The sequence below is a fragment of the Triturus cristatus genome, chromosome 3_2 (genome assembly GCF_964204655.1).
Source record: "Triturus cristatus chromosome 3_2, aTriCri1.1, whole genome shotgun sequence".
Lineage (NCBI taxonomy): Eukaryota > Metazoa > Chordata > Amphibia > Caudata > Salamandridae > Triturus > Triturus cristatus.
The window spans coordinates 194,706,921-194,729,393 of record NC_140584.1 but is presented as its reverse complement, the minus strand read 5'-3'; the positions used below and the strand labels follow the sequence as shown (position 1 = coordinate 194,729,393).

General features: G+C 47.3%; 1 protein-coding gene across 1 annotated transcript in view; it reads left to right on the top strand.

The window, feature by feature from the left end:
• SCTR (secretin receptor) overlaps positions 1 to 22,473 on the top strand; it is a 416,552-nt gene that overhangs the window by 293,495 nt on the left and 100,584 nt on the right. The window contains exons 7-9 of the mRNA XM_085647486.1: positions 4,718 to 4,871; positions 11,318 to 11,378; positions 20,869 to 20,938. Coding sequence (XP_085503612.1) covers positions 4,718 to 4,871; positions 11,318 to 11,378; positions 20,869 to 20,938 — 285 coding nt within the window. The remainder of the gene's footprint in view (positions 1 to 4,717; positions 4,872 to 11,317; positions 11,379 to 20,868; positions 20,939 to 22,473) is intronic.

The following is a 22,473-nucleotide window of genomic DNA, read 5'->3' as shown; positions in this document are numbered from 1 at the left end:
TGTCATGCCACACTTGCCTTCGCACGGGTTATATTGCCCCATCTAACGTGCCTTCCTCGATGCCTATGTTATAACGCACAGCGCTATGCCATACATATTACAATCTGGTATCCATATCTTTGTCACAGTGCATATGCAACGTTACACTCCCCAGCACATATTTTATATTACAACTTTAGAGACTAGTTAGGTTACACAACACTGCCCTGTGCATATTACACTCCAAGGCGCATATCGCATAGCACGCGCTAGTGCCTGTGCTATCTCGCGCTCTCCAATGAATCTGTCATTGCGCACAATGTATTGCATATTATATTTCACGCCTCAGTTCATCTTATATCACACTTTTTGGTGCATAGTTTATACCATATACTATATCTAGTTTTCATTTTCAATCGGGCTCTCAGGACTATGTTCTATATAACACTGCGTCCACCTACCCTTTTCACGGGCATTACATTTTGCGATGGGGGGTGGAGGGTCAGGGGGTGTTTCTGCCAAGTGAGCCCGGAGTCACAGCCACAAACGTCCTCTTCTTCCTGAATAAAAGTGAGATGATGCTGCATACTTGTTCATATTTTAAGTAGTTCGCACAGACACACATTTTAAAAACAATAAAGTTCCTAATACTCACCTTCTCTGAATAGTTAGCTTGCTGCCCCATCCACCTCCTCCCTATCCTCTGTTGTGTGAATCCATGGACTAGCCTCCTCCCTCCTGCCATGCATGGTCTGATGTGCTGCCACTGCCCTCCATTTAGCATGATGTACCAGTCCACTCCTCCTGCCCTCCATTGCCCAATTCTATGGCCCATCATCGACCTCCTGCTTAGCCTCTGTGCTTAGCTTGCTGCCCCTATTCTCCTTCACCCTGCTCTCCGATGTCTTTGTGCATGTCCCTGCTCCATCCTTTTTGCCCACCATGTTCCATGGACCTGCCACTCCTATCTACTCTGAGCGTTCTGTTGAGCTGCCACTCCCCTCCCACCTGCCTAGCATTGTCAGATGACTTTAACTTATCCCTGCCACCTCCACCCTGCCTGTCCACATGCCATGCCCCTATCCCCTTCCTCATGTCCTCCATGGTCCATTTTACTGCCACACCCTTCTGCCCTCCCTGATCTGTTGTGCTGCAACTGCTCCTCCTGCCTGCCCCGCGCGGTCTGTTGTGAGGCCCCTTCCCCTGAACTCTCTTGTCTGTGCCCAGGTCCTGACCCTCCCTTCTATCCTCCATGGTCCTTTGTGCATGCCCCTGCACCCTCCTTCTTGCCCATCATAGCCATTGTGCTGCCACTAACCCTCCCGCTTGCCATGCATGGTCTTCTGTGCTGCCATGGTCCCTCCCACCTTCCCCGTGTGGTCAGCTAGCTGCCCCTGACCCCCTCCCACCTTCCCTCCATGGTCTGTGTGTATGCCACCATAGTCTCATTGTTGCTCTCCATGGTGTGTCTTGTTTCTAGTGCCCATCCTTCCTGACCTCCATGGTCATCTTGCTGCTCCTGCCCTGCCCCCTTGCCCCCAGCCCTCTGTTTCCATGTGCAGACCCCTATTCCCTCCCTCCTGGCTTGTCTGTTCCATTGTAATGCCCCTGATCCGTCCCTCCTGCCCTTTATGGTCTGTTATGCTGCAGCTTTCTGTCCTGTCTGCCCATTATGGTCAGCTAGCTACCATTGCCTCTTTCCCCACTGTTCTCTGTTGTCCATGTGCATGGTCCTGTCCCCTCCCTATTGCTTTTTTATGGATTGTTGTGCTGCAATCACGTCCCACATGCCCTGTGTGGTGTATTGTGCTGCTGCATACCCTGATGCCTGCCCTGTAGGGTCAGTTTGGTGCACCTCTCAGTCCTGGCTGTCCTTGCCTGAGCTGCTCAGGCACCACCATGTTGCATGCCCTCAGGACAGACAGTTTCCGGGAAGGACATGGCAAAACCAAGGACTAGGCTGCGTCAGAGCTCTTGATGACGTGGTCATATGGCCATGTCTGAACTGGGGTGGCAGAGTGGGTTAAAGAGCGGTGATGGATCAAACCCAGATCTGTTGACTGGGTGTGAGTGTTTGATTGGTTCTGATGCTCCGTCCATCACCACCCCCTTTTGTACCTCTTTGTTCGCCATAAGTTGGCAGGGTATGCTCAGACGTGAGTCCCTTGCTCACTTTGCCACTGGATTCAAGCAAGCCTGGCTGAAGACGGCTGAAATGCCAGAAACCGGTCCTAGGAAGCTTGTTTCCGGTCCAGGGAAGGCGTGGCTTGGCAGTTCAGGCTGGACTGTTCCCATGAGGCACAGGGTCAGACTGATTTGCATATGGCCATGTCTGAACTGGGGTGGCAGAGTGGGTTAAAGAACGGTGATGGATCAAACCCAGATCTGTTGACTGGGTGTGAGTGTTTGATTGGTTCTGATGCTCCGTCCATCACCACCCCCTTTTGTACCTCTTTGTTCGCCATAAGTTGGCAGGGTATGCTCAGACGTGAGTCCCTTGCTCACTTTGCCACTGGATTCAAGCAAGCCTGGCTGAAGACGGCTGAAATGCCAGAAACCGGTCCTAGGAAGCTTGTTTCCGGTCCAGGGAAGGTGTGGCTTGGCAGTTCAGGCTGGACTGTTCCCATGAGGCACAGGGTCAGACTGATTTGCATATGGCCATGTCTGAACTGGGGTGGCAGAGTGGGTTAAAGAACGGTGATGGATCAAACCCAGATCTGTTGACTGGGTGTGAGTGTTTGATTGGTTCTGATGCTCCGTCCATCACCACCCCCTTTTGTACCTCTTTGTTCGCCATAAGTTGGCAGGGTATGCTCAGACGTGAGTCCCTTGCTCACTTTGCCACTGAATTCAAGCAAGCCTGGCTGAAGACGGCTGAAATGCCAGAAACCGGTCCTAGGAAGCTTGTTTCCGGTCCAGGGAAGGCGTGGCTTGGCAGTTCAGGCTGGACTGTTCCCATGAGGCACAGGGTCAGACTGATTTGCATATGGCCATGTCTGAACTGGGGTGGCAGAGTGGGTTAACGAACGGTGATGGATCAAACCCAGATCTGTTGACTGGGTGTGAGTGTTTAATTGGTTCTGATGCTCCGTCCATCACCACCCCCTTTTGTACCTCTTTGTTCGCCATAAGTTGGCAGGGTATGCTCAGACGTGAGTCCCTTGCTCACTTTGCCACTGGATTCAAGCAAGCCTGGCTGAAGACGGCTGAAATGCCAGAAACCGGTCCTAGGAAGCTTGTTTCCGGTCCAGGGAAGGCGTGGCTTGGCAGTTCAGGCTGGACTGTTCCCATGAGGCACAGGGTCAGACTGATTTGCATATGGCCATGTCTGAACTGGGGTGGCAGAGTGGGTTAAAGAATGGTGATGGATCAAACCCAGATCTGTTGACTGGGTGTGAGTGTTTGATTGGTTCTGATGCTCCGTCCATCACCACCCCCTTTTGTACCTCTTTGTTCGCCATAAGTTGGCAGGGTATGCTCAGACGTGAGTCCCTTGCTCACTTTGCCACTGGATTCAAGCAAGCCTGGCTGAAGACGGCTGAAATGCCAGAAACCGGTCCTAGGAAGCTTGTTTCCGGTCCAGGGAAGGCGTGGCTTGGCAGTTCAGGCTGGACTGTTCCCATGAGGCACAGGGTCAGACTGATTTGCATATGGCCATGTCTGAACTGGGGTGGCAGAGTGGTGTTAAAGAACGGTGATGGATCAAACCCAGATCTGTTGACTGGGTGTGAGTGTTTGATTGGTTCTGATGCTCCGTCCATCACCACCCCCTTTTGTACATCTCAGAGCCAAACAAGACCCGCCCCTCCATGTGTTTGGAATTTAGCAGTTGCGATAAATAGTATAAGTTAAAAGTTATCCCCTAACTTGCAGATTTGGTTGCTTTCTGGTCATTTTTCCCAGCTAACTTTTTCTAGGTTTCAGCTGCCTAAATGTACTTAGTACACTGCGTTGGTGTAGTGTTTCCCATAAACTCCAGGGTCAAATATGTGTGGTACCGGCAATTTCGAAATCCACATATATTGGAATTTACCAGAGCACTCGTGTTCGGGGCTAAGGTCTTGTAGACAGGGTCAAAATCAAGCTAGACCTAAAAAGTTTTCCCTTATGAGAACAGCGAAATAAAAAATAAAAATACTTACTAGGTAAGTTCAAGGTCAAAGCTTTTATCAGTTTCCCAATTCATAGAAAAACTTTTCTAAATAGACACTGCTTTTAATGGCATTTCAAGTTAAATGGTAAGAACTGCAGAAACGAACACTTATTACTTTGCCCATTGTCCATTGCAGACTTTCTCTTGGCTTATGCTAATGACGTTAGCCTGAACTCAATGTAATGCCAAAATATGAAGCAGAGTTATAGAACACAGAAAATAAATCAACCAGTTAGTAGGGCCGCCCTCCCGCAGTGGGTTCCAGCAGGGTGCACCTGGTTATGAATCAGAACAGATATGCTGTGCGCAACCACTGTCACAGCTGTTCACTTTGATGCCAATCAAATGGAGTGAAAATTAAAACCATAACTAAAAAGAGTAAGCGTCTCTTCCCTCATTCCTGTTTAGTGAGATCAGATCATTTGTCTGCGTGATTACATAATTGTGTCAGCTGGGTAAAGCAGAATTAGACATTACCCTCCATTTTAAAATATTACTTAGCTATTCAGTGTCATTCGGGATATATTGTGATGTGATCAAGTGACGTACCGGAGGGCTCATCGTGCTGTAATTTTTCTCTTTCAGACCGGATGTAAGATGATGCTGGTTCTCTTTCAGTATTGCGTTATGGCGAATTACAGCTGGCTGCTGGTCGAAGGATTGTACCTTCACACCTTACTGTTCGTTTCGTTCTTCTCAGAAAAAAAGTACTTCTGGTGGTACATCGCCCTTGGCTGGGGTACCGTTTTATTTATTTATATTGTTTCCCCAAAAGTATTGGGAGGGAGGGGGGCAAGCCGAACCAAGACCAATTTGTGTGTGTAAAAGGCTGCTTTATTGATACAGGTGCATATCACACTTTATTAACACTGGCAACTGCCTTACAAAACTAAAACCTCACTATACATAGATTACCTGTCCCCTTGATCCCCCCACACCCCTACGAACCCCACATAAATCCCCCACCCTGCCAAATACAAAATAACATTACATTACAACCATATTACACAATCTTACACAATATTGCATTTACAAATCCTATCCTCCAATGACCCAAACCCCTACCTGCCTTTGTGCAACTGTAACAAACAAACCTCTAGTCTAAACTTAGCCTACCTGGTTACCACTTCCCTGCCCCTGCTCACAAACTACCAACACTTAACTAAAAACTTCAGCCAATCTTGGCCAACTTTCAACAATCCTGCCACCCAGGAAAAGGCGGGAGGGTAGGTGGAAATGCCGCCTCCCCATTTTCCTGCCCCCCTGCCTCCTAGGTCTGACCCCGTACCGTCGCACATTCAGCAACCTGGAAAAGACTTCCCTAATTTCTAGTAAGTACAAGTCCATGCCTAACCTGGATAAATAAACCCTACCCCCCTGAAAAAATCCGGTGTGTCATACTTAATGTCCCTGTGAGCGATCCTAGCAAAACCCAGGTGCCGACAAAAACGCACCATCTCAGTGTTGAGCTTTCTCCTGGCCCTATCTACCGCTGTCAGATCTACCATTACTCTCCAGACCCTAAGAGGAACAAATTCTGTCCATATGACGGCACAACCGGACCACTGTTGCCTTACCCACGCCAAATCACGCTTCATGTGTCTCATTATTGCCAAACCAGTTTGCTTCACCATGTCATTCTCCCCGAGATAAATGACCAGCACGTCGGGGCACCTTCCAGCCACCAAAATCCCAATTAAAACCTGTAGCAAACTCTTTCCATCGCATTCCCCCCTTTCCCCTCCAATAAACTTTAAACAGATCTTTATTAAAACCAAGGTTTTTCCCAAAATAACAGGCGCAGGCCTGGACCTGTGCCCACTTCACAAAGGAATGTCCCACAATCCATATAGACATCTCCCTGGCGAGGGGACCCATCACCGAACCTGAAACGAGAAACATGAATGAACATTGGGAAAACAACATAACCGCGCTACAACACCCTGGATGCGCTGCACACCTAACGCTGGTAGCAATCAGAGGACCATCTACCCAACTTCATGATGTCCCCTCGCCCCCAACTCTGGTTGTTCGCTTCTGATGCTGCCCCAATCCTGAACGAATGCGTCCCAAAACCTTTCCCCTCAATCCCCAGCCCGACCAGTGCTTTCCTCAACACCGCTAAAAGCTGGGAAGCTTTCGCACTCCGCCTGTTTGCATGTATAAAAACTAGCCCAACTGGAGCGGGGCCAAGGATCTCCACCTTGCTCCCCACCTGCACGGGCAAGTCAGCTGCGGTTCGGCAGCTTGCAGTGACACCCATTTTCCCCCTCCTCTCTGATCTGTCTTAGATTTCCACAACCAAATGCAGATCCTATCCCTGAAAGGGGACACCTCGCTCCATAATAGCCCCTCCCCAGATTTCGACCCCAACATTTCTGAGACCTGAAAGGCCCCAAAAAACCTCCACGGCATCAGAGTGGAGAAAAGATAAACTTCATATTCGTCTGTACATACCCCAGGCAAAATCTGAATAACCCCCCCCAACAGATCCCAAGACAGGGGGTTCCTTACCCTGGCTGCATGGCCACATTCCCGGGCCCAACCTTCCAGCATCCCCGTCCCGATTTCCCCTGCGGATAGCGCATAACCCCACAACAATTTTCCCACAAAGGCAATCCCTGCCAGTTTGCCCGCGATTGTAACCCTAGAAAGTCCCCTGTCAATCAGATCCAAAATAAACTGAATCACGTCTTCCCTTCGGAGCACTAGTGAGTCCCGGCGCTTAGCACCGGCGCGCAAAAAATTTCCCCATGCTGTCCTGTACGCTGTCTTCGTGGATTGCGCAAGAGACCCTAAAACCAGCTGCAACATCCTTTGCTGCCTACGTACCACAACTGCTGCGGAATGCTGGTCGGGTTCCCGTCCACGTCCTTGCCTAGCCCACAGAATCCCCCACTGTGAACGAGACAAAGCATCCGCTATGTCATTGTCCACACCTGACACATGCACTGCACGAAAGGCAATATCTTGCTGTAAGCAGCCCACCACAAACACTCTCAGCAATTTCAAGACTTGTTCATCCCTGGCCGACTGGCGGCTCACAATTTCTACTACCGCCATGTTGTCAATTCTGAAAGGTACCTTTTTGTGTGCCAGCTGCTCTCCCCATAAAGCAATCACCAGAGGGAAGAATTCCAAAAAGGCTATGCTCCTGCCCCCCCACCCACTCTAGAGGCCACTGCTCCGCACACCATTTCCCTTGCCAGTAAAGTCCAAAGCCCTTGCTGCCTGCAGCATCAGAAAACATTTGTACATCCCAAACCATGTCACCCTCCCGCATCAAGGGGATGCCATTGAAGTTCTGTAATAAAAACTGCCACAATTGCAAGTCTTCGCCCCGCAGACAGACGCACATGATGATGAGGTCTCTGTCCTGCTAGTGCCCTGCCCAGTCGCCTCCAAACCCTCCTCCCTACTCTCACCACTCTACAAACAAAGTTAAGGTGGCCCAATAGCACCTGAATCTCCTTCACAGTGACCTTGTTTTTTGACAAAATTGTCGCCAGCAGCCCCAACATTTGCTGCTTTTTGCCCGCCGGAAGGCATGCCTCCATCAATTGAGAGTCCAACTCAATGCCCCAAAAAGGACAGAGCCGTGCAGGGCCCCATAGTTTTTGCCGGTGCCAACGGCACGCCCAGTTCTCTCATGATCTCATTGAAACTGTCCAGCCCCTTCTGGCAGTCCGCGGAGTCTGAGCTGCCCACAAAGAAAAAGTCATCCAGGTAGTGTGTTACTCCTTGGTGACCTGTCCGTTCTGGTGCCAATGGCACGCCCAGTTCCCTCATGATCTCATTGAAACTGTCCAGCGCCTTCTGGCAGTCCATGGAGTCTGAGGTACCCACAAAGAAAAAGTCATCCAGGTAGTGTGTTACTCCTTGGTGACCCGTCCGTTCCAAAAACAACCATTGCAGGAACGTGCTGAAGCATTCAAAAAGTGCGCAAGACATAGAACAGCCCATCGGTAATGCTTTGTCCACGTACCATTTACCATTGAAATGGATACCAAGAAGATCCCAATCATCTGGATGGACTGGAAGCAACCGGAAAGCCGACTTTATGTCGCACTTTGCCATCATCGCCGTTGCGCCCGCGGTCACAGGCCAGTGACATGGCCACGTCAACTGATAAATAGGACACCGTGGCCTCACTTTCGTTGATGAAATCATTCACCGAGCCCCCTTCGGGCCACGACAAATGTTGTATTAGGCGGAACTGCCCTCGTTCCTTCTTCGGCACCACTCCCATGGGTGACACAATCAAATTTCTTAGAGGCCAATCCTCAAAGGGTCCCGCTATGCGGTCCTCACGCACCTCTTTATCAAGTTTTTCCTGTACTATGCCTGGGTGCTCTTTTGCTGACTTTAAATTGTCTGCCCACCTTCTCGTCCTAGGCTGTACCCCCGTCCTAAACCCACCTGACTGCCACTGCAAGTTGCCCTGTTGTTGCCCCTGCCCTCCCCCAAAACAATTGACCAACGCATGTCTGCCTCCGCAACTCGAGCAGACATGCCTAAACCTGTAGTACTCCCAAGTGCACAATCCCTTGTTGTACTCCCAGCAAGCCCCTTTTGATCCCGCCTGTCCTCTTCCTGGGCCACCCACCCCTCCCCAGGTGGGGCGCCCCCGAAAGGGCCGATACACAAGTGGGAGGCCGCTGGCCGTGAAGATGGTTTTTCCCGCCCTATCGCATATTGCCATAAGTCTGTGTCCAATTCACCCCATTTGGCCTCTGGGTCCCACGCCATGCGTGCTCTAAACTCTTCATCATATTGGGCCCATGCATAGCCACCCCCTGTAATCTGGGCCTTCCTGATCACGTCCATGTACTTGAACATGTCCAGATACCTTTCCGTTTTTTTTCTCACAGTACACACTGGCATATATGAGGAATGCTGCCGTCCAATTCTCCAATGTCAAAGGTACATTTTGGCCATTTGGCCAACTCAAATTCCTCCTCTTTAGACCCTTCTTTTGCCCTAACTTCTCTGTGAAGGAGTTTAAGCATCGCCACATATACACCCTTCCATATACGTTCTTTAGTGGTCAGCATTAGATGCGCGCCTAATGGCATAGTGACGCCCATGTACGGCAACCTTTTTATTTTTAACTCTTTAATTTCTACTTGGGTCTCAGGTTCCACTGTCTGTATTTCTACCGTCCCTTTCTTGTCAGGCGTGCTGTCTCCTGTGTTTCCTTATGCTTTGCCTGCGCCCTCCGCTTACCCCTTACCTGAGTCATCCGTCCCTACTCCCACCTCCAGCACATACGTACCCTGCCGCAACCTACCCCCCTTTCTCCCCACCTGGTCACCCCCCCCACGCCCATGACACCATTAAGGGTCGCAATCCCGCCGCCTGTTTACCTGGTGCTAATGATTCCGCCCGACTTTCATCTGGCCGTCTTGCCAAGGGGGCCGATCTCTCCTCCAAATGCGATGCCGGACCCGTGGGCTCCGCCTGGCGTCGTGACACCTGTAAAGCACTATGCACAGAATTACTCGGCCCCCTTACTCCCTTGTCTTCCATGTCCCTTACTCTCCCTCCTCCATGCTATCCTCATCAGAATCTAGTTCCTCCTCTCTGGAACCAAAGGCTTTCCCAGCCGGAGCTGCACGCTGCACGCTGCACCCTCCTCACACTACTCAAAAGGTCGTCCTCGGTGCTCCTCCTTCTGTGGTGTCCCCCGGACCCTTGAGGCCCAGTGGGTGTTGGGGCCGGTGAGCCCGCCCTGGGCCTACTTTTGACAGCCACGATGGGATCAGCTGGCAGTACTGGGTGCGCCAAACGAGGCTCAACCCTCTCTTCTCCTTGGCGCCATCGGGTCGCTCCCAGCCCTACCAAGTCTGGCACCCCGCGTCGCTCCACCGCCTGAAAAAGAAAGGCATGGTCTGGTGTGCTGGACCTATCCCTCTTCTCTCTCCCATCCCAGCTCCTCTTCCTGCCTGGCCCAAAAGTGCTGGCCACCCACCCCCGCCCCACCACACTCAGATCTATCACCTCTCCACTCTCCCTCTGATCCCTCTCCCCGTCGCTCCACTCCAAACCTGCTGCACCCCGCTCCAACTCGGCCCAGCCTCCACACCCAAACCCCTTGTCCTGGACACCCCCATCGCCCCCCCACGTGCTTTCCCTTCCGGAAACCCCTCGCCCATCCCCCTACCCCGCCCACCACCTCCTTCCCGGTGCCCCCAGACACCATAAAGGGTGCAGCCAGCAAGTCCCCCACAGATGTAGATCACGGGCCTTTTTTAGCCCTTTTCCTCCCAGGACCGGCTCCCAGCCGCTCTGCGGCCTGTCCGGGTGCCATGTGCACACCAACCTCCACCCCCTGCTGCCCAGGACCTCCCCCGGCGCCCTCGCCCGACTGCCCTCCTCTACTTGACCCGCTCCTGCCACTGCGAGCAGGAGCTTCAATAATTGGGGGCCCTGAAACACCCTCCCCTCGCGGGGCCTCTTTCCTGCCACTCCCTGAACTCCCGTGACCTCGGCGGGGAGACGCGGGATGCGCTCCCCCGCGGGCCCTTCTGCATTTACCCGCTAACTCTGCATTCGCCCCCCCCGCGAGGCGCAGCAACCCCCGACGGGGCCGCGCTCCTGCCACCTGCACGGTCCCCAGCACTAACCTTCCCTTTTCCCGCCTTCTGGGGGGGCGAACAAGCCGCCACGGCGGCCGCCACCTTCGCTGACTTGCGCCTCGCTGGGCGCGCGCCACCCGAGGCCTTCGGCATAATCAAGTCCAGCCGGCCGGCCTCACTCAGCAAACGCACTGCCTCCAAAGCGCGATAATCCTCACAGGACATGCTGAAAATTCCTCAAAAACCTGCAAGAACTATACTAACCTCCCCAAAGTACACAGCCACAAGGCCAAGAAAAAAGCTAAACCTACAGCGCTCCCAGCCACCAGGTCACCAAAGGTAAAATGGTTGCTGGTGAGGCGCGAAAAACCCTCATATATCCCTTGGGCTACAAATTAATATTGGGCTACAATTGGGCTAATCCCAATGTAGCCCAAAGTCCCACAAAATGGCTGCTACTCAGCTAGCCCCTCCCCCTTCCAATCTGCCTGGGGGCAGACCTCACGGTGATCGGCTGCCCCCCAAACCCCCCTTGGAGTACCTGTTGTAACCTTTATTGTTGGGTACGAGTTTGAATTTGTGAAATGTGTAAACCCTGTCGTTGCAGGTTTGCCGCTGGTGTTTATTATTGCATGGTCCACATGCAGGCAGGTCTACGAAGACAGAGGGTAAGGCGTTTTTACAGCGTGAAATCTCTCCTATTTAATCAAATGCTTTACACAATTCTGCCTTCTAGTGGTTGGGTGCGGATAGGTTTGTTTTTTTCCACATACTATATATTTCAATATGAGAAACGTGTAGGGGGCGAACACAAAGTGGTTTACCTTACAATAATATTCTAGAATTCAATTGTTAGAAAATTAATGTTTATTGCAATTTTAGTACAGCTTAACTGAACAATAGGCAACTTAGTAATGGGAGAAGGGATGAGGGCTTCTTCACAGGCAAGAGACCTGCCCAGGGAAACGATGCAGGGAGTATAACTTTCTTTTGAGTGTAAGGCAAGACAGCAAACAAACACAGCTTTCTTTTAAAAATACATACTATACATTGCCCCACCCCAGTGTGTTTTCCCACTCCTAACAAGCAAACCTCTGTCACAAATCGGTAGAATACTATTAACAGATAACCTTATGCAGGTCTTTATTTGGGCCGGGTCTTGTCGGTGCTGAGAACCGGCGGTTCTAAAAAGCAGCTGCGGGGACGGGTCCCTATCGGGCTCTCCATTTTGCCCTCACCCTCAGGTTGAAAAAAAATATCTTAACTCTGCACCAGTCCCATCCTTCACTGCCTTTGATGTAACTTCAAAACGACTCCTTATAGTTCTTTCACAGCCTCATCATTTCAGAACTGAAGCATTTTCAATATTCTATACGAAACAACGAAGCCATAGTTGTTGCTTATTTAACTTACTCAACTAACAACCATTGGCAGTGCTTAATTTGTAAAATATTAAGTGCTAGGGCTCTGACCAGGAGGCTACTGCAGCTTGCACCACCCATCGCCCTTGTCATCGCTGCCAAAACAACTACTAACCATCCCTCCCGCATGTAAATGTGACAGTTCAGATTATTCCAGGTCCCCAAATGTAAGGGAATAGCTGGGGTGGTAGGTGTTAGCAATTTTTGAATGTATATAGTATTCCTAAACAACTGTTGTTCCGCTCATCTCTAAATTAGATGAGCCAATTAGGTGGCGGTGCCGAGCACCGGAAACCAATTAAGTGCCGGTGCTGAGCACTGGAAAGCACCGGCCCAAATTAAGCACTGACCATTGGCAAAGCCAATAGCCCTGGCTTGTTTCAGGTGTAATGTTAGTTGGTGTAGTATATATCTGGATGCAATAACAGAAGCAGCAAAATACCAGTGGGTCGGCACACAAGGTTCAGGGCAGATTTTTACCTTGCCTATTTTTAAGCCACGCCCTTAATTACATCGGCCATGCCCCTCTGAGAGACCCCCAGTTTTTTTATCCCACTTAGAGCCCTGACCTTATGTGTCATCAAACGGATGACCTCCCATGCAAGAAAGTGGTAAGGAGAGACCGAAGCCCCTCTCCTCAATGATGTTTTCTCAACGCAGAGCAGGCAGATTGTTGGAGCCTCAGAGAGGGGGGAATCTGGATTTTCTGTGACCTGAGCTATCCCAGGTGGGAGACTCATCTGAGAGATATAAAACAAACATTGGCAAAGTCAATAGGTCTCGCCTATTCGCATTATCAATGGGTTTTAGCCACGCTGTACAGTATGGTAAATAAAGGGGGGAAAGTTTATGACACAGCCGGCTGAGTCACAAACTATGTAGAATACTCGCATATACAGCATTGTTTTTAATACACATAGTCCTGACAACGCAGAGTACAATTCAAAAAGGGCTCTTGAGAAATAAATACATGGATTGCAACACAGTATGCTGATTGACTGAAATAAAAACTAACGGCAGAATATTTCAGTAAAAGTGTCATGCTGTGCTTTAACGGAGAAGTGAATTCTTACATTAAATGCGAGTCTGCTATCGGGCATGCTCTGTTTATTGCCGCAGACCTGCTAACAGTGGAGTAAAGTTAAAATAAATGAAAGCACGTTCAACTTGCAGTGTTGTGAATCAGGTGTGCTGTTATTGATTTGTTATACGGAAACAATGGCAAGACCTGGCTCAAATAGGCATGTACTTTTTAGCTCATCGAAACATGGCACTCCACTAGCTATCTGACTTTCTGTTAGCCTTCGATCAATGTTGAAGCAGATGAGAATTTGGAAAAACATGCAGGCTGTCGCAGGAACATTCTCCCTCAAAAAGACTTGGGGCCCTATTTATGAAGGGGTTTCATCGCTTTTGCCCCACGCAACGTGTGGCATGCACAATGCAACCCCAAATTGCGATTTATCAAGCCACGCAAGGCCACTTTGCGTGGCCCTGAGAGGCTTGATAAATTAGGAGTAATGCTACTCATATCGTTGTGTTGTTTTAATCTGCCCCAGGGAGGCATTCCACAGCATTGTGTGGCCGTTCCCACGCAATTTCCAGATTTACCATTACTTGTAGGCCTGGAAATGTGTCAAAATGCTACATCTTCCCAGCGGAGGCGGAACGAGGAGAAATATTTGTATTTCTTCTCGTTCTCGCATCTTGCAGCACACATAGATATAGGAAAATGCCTAAGGAGATTGTTTTTGTGCACCTTCCTGCACAAAAGCAATCCTGCATGCAACACATGCACCATTGCACCAATGCAAGGGTGCCTGCGTTGGCGCTAGGCAGCCCATTAAGCGCCAGTGCTGAGAAAAGGCAGGAATGCGGCTTATTGTGATAAATACAACGCTTTCCTGTCCTTTCCTTTTAACACAGCGCACAAGATGACTTTATACACTGCGTTACACCTAGATATATGTATCCCTTGGTACATCTATCGTCGACTCAGTTCAGCAAAGAAAAATAAAAGCAGCTTCAAACCTGAAAGTGATGGTCCAGTTAGAAACAGGGTCTGGCTGGCTTATAAGCTAAAGTGTTAGATTTCTCTAACGGCAGATGCTTGTGACCGACTCTGCACCAGCCCAATACCGGCTTTAATATCCCCATGTCTTTCAGGAAGTCTCCTGCAGTCAACTTCCCACTAACTGCTAGAAAAGAAGAGGTAAAATGTCTCCCTGGACACATCGCTTCAATGCGCTTGGTACATCCAGCGATGGACCCAGTTCGCATAACATGTCACACAATAGAACATGCTGTAGTGGCGACAAATTTTTAATTATGCAGAATCTGTAACTGTCCCATACCACACAAAACCTGAATGGAGGAGGGAGGGGGAGAGGGAGGTAGGATGTGGCTACGGTCAAAGAAGCCAGCATCTGAATTGCAGAACCAGGTTCGAGTTTCGGCACCGCCTCAACATCCTGTCATTCTGAGCAAATCACTTGGGGCTGATTATGAGTCTGGCAATCTTCCAACCGCTAGACTTGCAGTGGCGGCCCACAGTGTTGCTGATGTTCACCATCGCATTGGCAGTGGACCACTGGCAGCACCAGGAAACAGTCCTTCCCTGGCGGTGTCGCAGCTGCGCCTCAATGCATTATGCTGAGGGGGGACTGGCGCAATCCCGCTCAGCATATTATAAGTTCCTGCACCACCAGCCATTTCATTGCGGAACGCCACCTTGATAAGGGTGGCAGTGCTGGAACAAAGGGGGCCCTTCATGGCCCCCATGACCACTCTAATATGGGGATACATTCGGGAGAGCACAACATGTGCCCCCCTGTCTGTATTCCCACAAAGTTCCAGCATGGCATTGACCGCCACGTCCATGTCATGCCATGCTGGAGCTTTTTTTACTTTTCCCATTGTGGCGCCTGTTTTCCAGGCACTGCCATGGGAAGGGCAAAGGACTGCCCGCTGTATTACAAGTACAACTCGTACAACTTGTAATATGGAAGGCGGTCTTTGCACTGGTTTGGCACAGCTGTGCCAACGGAGAGCTAGCGCAACTGCGTTAAACTCGTAATCAGGCGCTTAATCTTCCCATGCCTAAAAAAATTATTGTGTAATGTAAATGATGCTCATGTAAAGCGCCTCAAGAATACAAAAAAAGGAAGAAATAGTACCTCAATTACAGCAGACGGACACTAATTAAGGTACATCAATTTGTACTTAGTTCATGCTCCAAACAAAGAAGAGGAAGTGACGGCATTGCAGGTGTTTCCGAATTAGAAAGCAGCAAAGAAGAGTGATAATGATGCCATCAAATGATAGGCAATCGGCGGGCTGAAATCCATTTTATAGATTTTTTTTTAACATACAACAGATTGACACCAGGCGACAGAGCATGTGTGCTGCCTCTAGGTTGAACCTAAAAAAGAACAGGAGCAGTAACTAAAAATGTTCCCAGTGAGCCGAAAATAAACTGCACACCTACTCAAAAAATACGAATAGTTTCTTTCTTCAGATATGCCCAGATCCTTTTACAAAACATAAATAGATTCATTCAGAAATGTCAAAATCCAACAAAAAAGTGACGTAACTCTGAAACTATTTGGTAATTAAATAAAGGATAATATGTTCTCATACTTTTCACAATATCGTTCCATTAGTCATACAACTACCTAACTTGATATCAATTCAACCTTAACTTCAGTCACATTTTTTTTTAAACTTCAGTGCTTTTGTAGGAAATTAGATAACTGGTTGAGGGGGTGAAACCCGAATCGAGCAGCAACTAAATTTCCAGTCAGGTTTCTGTTACAAACAACCCCAAATTAACCTGTGCTTAACCCTCTGGTAGCTTGGCACAAATCTGTCAGGCTTAACATAGAGGCAATGTGTAAGGTATTTATGCAGCACCTCAAACAGTAATAAAGTGAAACTCAACACAAGAAAAAAAAAACACACCAATTTAGTAATACTAGAATAAAATGTAATAACTTATTTGAGACAAAAATCCATTTAGTAAAATCGGAGATATGCAATTTTGAAGATTTACGTAAAAATAGTGTTTAAAAGCACAAAGCAGTAACTGTAGTCATTCGGTCATGCCAGCGTGGGACAAAGTCACAAGTTCAGGTTGACCACAATGGAGCGTGGGCTGGATACAGGGACCCAGTTAGACCCACTGAACAAAGTATCTTAAATCCTTGTTGCGGAGCATTGCAAGATCCTCCGTTGAGGATGTGTTGCACAGCGGCATTTCTGGTGAGCTGCGAGCTGCGAGCTGCGAGCTGCGATGTGAGGTCCTGCATCAATTATGTGTCAAGCAGAAGAGTTTCTGAGGAGTTGTGGAGCTGCAATGTGAGGTCCTGCGTTGAGAAGGTGCCATGCGTTGGCAGTTCTTAAAAAGTGCAGGGTCCGGCGATGGGGCTGCGTCTTGCAGCAGCGGTTCTGAAGCGGAGATGCATAGCACTACGTCAGTTCTGCCCCAAAGACCACAGCTGGACTGGCAGAGCGCCTTTAGACCCACTTCTAGGGGTATAGGACTAGAGTGGCACAACTTGAGGGACAAGACCCACAGCAGGCAGAGTCCAGATGCAAGGTTCAAGGTGGTTAGAGCCTTTTCTGTCCCTGAGGCTTTGATCTGGTGGCCAGCCAACCAGCCCTTGGAGTCACTCTGGTGGTCCTGGGCACACGATGCAGGTCCAGTCCTTCTTACTCCACCAGCAGGGCAGCAGAGTTTCTGTCCTTCTTGCAGCAGAGCAGCACACCAGTCCTTCTTCTGAGTCTTCCACAGGTCCAGATGTGTATTCAAGAGGGGGGGTCTGAGGTCCACAATTTATCCTTGGTACCAGCTTTGAAGTGGGAGAGGTTTCTAGAGGCTTGCACCCCGTGAGATGCCTAGACCCTCCTCTCTCCCTCCCTTGGTCCCAGCTTGTCTGGGGGCACAAAACACTAGTGTGAAACCCTTTGTGAATGTGCTGAGGCAGAGTCTTTGTGATATGTAAATGTGGTAGGTGACAGCCCCACACCCCTATCAAGTCAGAGATGGCCCATCCTGCCAACACCTATTCCCCCTTTTTCTCACTGTCTAGGCGTAATGCACAAAGACCAACTGCTTCTACCCCTAGTCATGTGGCCCAGGATGCAGGCTGCAGGCAACAAATGATTGGGACAAGAAAATGCATTTTCTGAATTGTGACTTAAAATCTGGTTTTACCATTGAAGAGGGTTTTAAATTACAATTCTTTGTTGACCAAACTTGATCTTTTTGTGTGCACCCATTATCACTTATTACATGTTATAAGGTAACCCAATGTTATCCTATACGGGAGGCAGGCCTTGCCATAGTTACAAATGAATGTAAGATTTTTTCCCTAACAGGACAAGTACAACTTAAAAGTGGACTGCACCCTGCTATATGGGCTATTTAGGGCCTAAGTTAGGGGTGACTCATATGTATCAAAAAGGAAGGTTTAGGACTGGTAAAAGGTTTATTTTGTCAGGCCTAAATGGCTGTTTAAAAGTGCACCCATAGGCTGCAGTAGCAGGCATGAGACATGTTTGAAAGGCGAGGTGGGTGGCACAATATGTGCTGTAGGCCCATTAGTAGCATTTCATTTACAGGACCTGGGTTCAGGTAATACCACTTTAATAGGTACTTATAAGTGAATTAAATGTGCCAATTGGATGTAGAGCAAAGTTACCATGTATTAGGGAGTGAGCACACACACTTTAGCACTGGTCGGCTGTACTAAAGGGCACATAGTCCTAAGGCCAACAAAAACAAGATCAGCAAACATGGAGGAGTAAGGCAAAACGTTTGGGCGAAGATCACCCTAGGGCTGACAAGTTTAAGAGCTTTTATATACAACTACTTTAGTTCCTCACTACTTAAGGCTGCAACCTAACCACCCCAGGTCTAATTCCTCAAACTTTGGCCCCAGTAACTTTGCCATAAATATATGGAAAATTAGATGTTCTGTCATAACTACAGTCCAATAAATTGGGGGTAAAATTAAGAACAGAAAGAACAGATATACAAAGCTTTTATTATACACAGAAGATACAGAGATGAATATAATATAGGCTGACATAATTCATTCATCAATACTTCTCCTGCTTGATTTTTGGCTGCAAAAACATGATGCGATTTAAAGGGAAAAAGTAAAATTAGTTAGTACATCCTGTAACTGATTTCACAATAAAGCATTCCAGAATATGAAGGTAATGATACTGAAACAAGTTCTAAATTCAATTAATAAACATTTATTTTTTTCCTGTCAATAAATAGATGCAGTGTAATATGCTTGGGGAACCCAATAATTGCCAATTGTGAAGATGTCAATCGAACATAAATTACAGTGATGTTTTGATTAAGCAAAATTCATCTTAGAAGACACGCATATTATATTGGTGCTTTTGACATAACAGATATCTTGTGCGCCTTATTACAAGTGCATTACATCCTTACAGCCAACAGAATACCTGTCACATTTGTGCAGAGTACCCCTCCTCCAAACTCTAAATCAGCGCTCAACTACACCAAACAACTTTGGTAAAATGTCTATAGACTCTCTCTGATACTTCCATTAAAGTTCATGTGCAGTCTTATTACAGATTATCAGACCATCAGTGTTGGGAATGATCATCAGAAATTCAACATGCCAGCAAAAAATCAAATCAAATCAGGAAAAAGTGACAAAAATAATAGCAAGAGATGGGAACCAGGTCAATGGATCTTCTCCATTTTCTGCTTCGCCTTGTTATCTATGTTACGTGTTTTCTTTTACCATTTACAGAGTCACAACATTTCTTTATTCCTTTCATATTGACTGAGCTCAAATCCTCATTGGAGGATAAAATTTATATTTCATGTGACATCACAGTGCCTCCCATGGAAAAGGGTACTACACAAGGGCTCAGTAAGGAAAATACCTGGTACGAAAACTGGCTTCAGTTAAGGCCATTTATCAATTTGAACAATATCTAGGAGTTACCAAACTGATAGCCACAGGGTGCGTAATGACAGGATTGTAATAACTTTGACTAGCAGTACTCCAGGGGCAAAGAAAGGACCAACAACATCAAGGGACGGCTTGTGTGCTCTTGCAGCAGTAAGTTAGGAGAAATCGCTGCATATCTACTTCACTTCCACATCTCTCACAATGGACTCCAGACCATGAAACAGCTGCTGCCAGAGAAAAGGAGGTGGACAGCAAAGGTAAGTGGGCAGTCGAGGGTAGACGGACCAACCACTTACTTAAGACAATTCGAAATCCATTGGACTGGTACAGAATAGCTCCTTAATAAAAACAAGTTGTGGTAATTCCTAAGAAATAAATAGCTATCTTGGAGGAAATGTTTCCCTAAACGGAGGTAATATTAACCTCTTTTGATGTTGCATAATTATATTCACTTCGGAAAATCATATTCTGTCCTACTGCGTAAAGTCCTATAGCCAACGAACTATTGTTGGACTCGAAGCTGAGTCTTAAAAGTGAAAGGGTATGTAAAGAGACATTGTAATAAAATCACTAATTCTATCAGAATTTGAGGCTGGGGATAAAAGAAATACTTATTAGGTCTAGTGTTAGCCACTAGATATATATAAATAATATTTACTTATAGGGGCTTTCAGCCAACCCTCTTCATCCATTGGCCTGTCGATTACAGCAATGAGCACAGGGCAGGGGTTCAGCCCACTTCAGCCACATGCAAACTAAACAGTAAGACAGCATTCTGTTCTTTCCCAAGGAACATATCCGCACTAAGTGGTTCACTTCAGTACCTGGGACTGCTAAGGTAACCTGTGCATTACGAGACTAAAAAACATTTTTGATTTTGGCCAGTGTTTATTATTTTTTATACTGGCAAGGGCCCATCAGGTACTCAAAAATATAGTTTTACAAAAACCATAACAAAACAAGCATTGACAAGGCCAAAAAGCTAAAGTCTGGCAACCAAAGCCAGACTAAGGGGTCCATTACGATGGCGGGCGGACAAAGTCCGTCCCCCACCGTAACGGTAAGCAGGACCGACCGCCAGAGGTGCGGCGGTCCCCCTGTGCCCATTAGGATGCGACCGCTACCTGGCGGTCGCATCTCGCATATTTAACATTGTGGCGGGCGGTGCTGCAAGCACCACCCACCACAATGTTAAAAATGCATGTTGTGCATTGGCATGCACAACATGACAGGCACTGCGCAGTGCCTGCCACCTTGTGAATGCCAATGTAGGGGGTACCATGGGTACCCCCAAGTGCAGCCCCACAACCCACCCGGGCCCCCAAAGTAAACTCTGCATGCCTTTCCATGGCGGCGTCTCCGCCATGGAATTGCATGCACACCACACACATCATAATATGGATGGCGGTGCCTGCAAGGCACTGCCACCATATTATAGGCCTTTTCCACCCGGCAGGCAATCGTGGCGATTGCCTGCCGGAGGAAAAGCGGCAGACGGTCTTTCCGTCCGCCACGGTACCCCCCGCCATGCTAATATGGCGGGGGGGTAAATTGCTGCCCGCCATGATAATAGGCCCCTAAATGCCTTTGCCAATGTTTATTCTCTTTTGGATGCAAAAAATGAGGCTATGTTGATTACTAAATAAAACACTGTTATTTAGTTCTTGCATACTGTTAAAATGAATTTTGGATTATTATGTTGACAATGAATTGGAAATATGAAAGACAGCGTTTAAACTGAACTGAGCTACTTATATATACTTTTTTTTCTGCAGGTGCTGGGACATAAATGATAATGCAAGTATTTGGTGGATCATCAGAGGCCCTGTAATAATGTTTATTTTTGTAAGTCGCCATAATTTATTTAGAACTAGTATAAAGTGAAAATATTCTCTGCTTTATTCCGCCACATGTTCATCTACAGCAGTGGTTCTTAACCTGGGGTCCGCGGACACCTAGGAGTCCTGAACACCAACTCAGGGGTCTGCAAAAGTTTGGAAAATTTAATACTATTAGCACAACATTGTTTCATGATTCATGGGAGTGCTCAAGTCCAAGAAACAGGTTCTATTATGGACAACTGAAGCACTGATATGCTCCGACAAAAAGAGAGCTTGCAGTAGGAGTAAAAAACAGTTATACACTGGAAAATAGCACATCACTTCATCTTTTAGAAATACAACCAAAACTTGAAAAGCACCAATCTTCACATTAAAATTTATAATAAAATGTAAAAAAAAATTAATTAAATAAAACATTTAATATTTTGTGCATTTGTTTGATATATAGTTGTTTCTGTGTTTTTCTATATTGTTCTGACTTTTAAAATTGCAGGAGTTAAACAGGCAGGGTCCTAGGCTTCCAGGATTGATTCAGCGGAGGTCCACGGAAGTCAAAATGTTTAGAAATGTTGCTCCACAGCTTAAGATTTCTAATAGTCATTTTTGTCACATTTAAGGCTGATTGCATGTCAGTTTGTGAAAATAAAATAATAGTGTGCCCCTCTCTTTCTTCTGATTCTTAGATCACAAGCACATATTCTCTCCCGAATGAAATTCTTGATTTCACTGTTTTCAAATAAAAAAACTAGTACCAGATGGCATTTTGAGTGTTTTAAATGCTTGAATAGAAGTGGACAAACCCTGAGGAAAATGTTTTTGGGATGTAGGACTGTGAGTTGTTTTGTAGCTTTACATAGCAGGTTGTCAATACAGTGGTACCTCGCTTTAACTAATATTTGTCAGTACTTTTTTCTGTTCTGAAATATTTGTAGGCCAACATAGGACCATGTCACCAGTCTTGCCCATACCATTTTTTGCGGGTAATAGAGTACATATCTACGGGGTATCAGGGCAGTCTATTAATTGATGTTCAGCTTTCCAGAATTCTGACCCAAGCTGAGCTGAAAGGTTAAGTTTGAATACAGCAACATGTTAAACAAGACCCTGTTCAAGGTAATTGAAACCCTAAATGTCCTTGTGTTTGAGGTAATCACCCTAAGATGTAATTGTGTATGCCCAATTGGCACACAATGATTACTGCTTATATATATTTGTTATCACAATACTATATTCTTCAATTACTGAGTTCCTTCAGATTATGAACTTCTCACGTCAATTTCTTACTCCAAATCTTGGACTCCACAAATCATTTTTTTTGTTTGTTCTCATAGCTTGTTCTTCACAGTAGCCAACATGTGTTTCTTTGATAATATCGACTTTGTCAGGGCTTAGTGTCTTAATGTAAGGTCAAGTAAATAGCACAACCATGCTTTCAAAGGAGACCACTGGTCCACCCTATTTTGTTCATAAAGACATATACTGTTCAGTCGTGGCGACTTCCAATATAACGTGATTCCAAAAGTTGAGACCAGTAAGAAA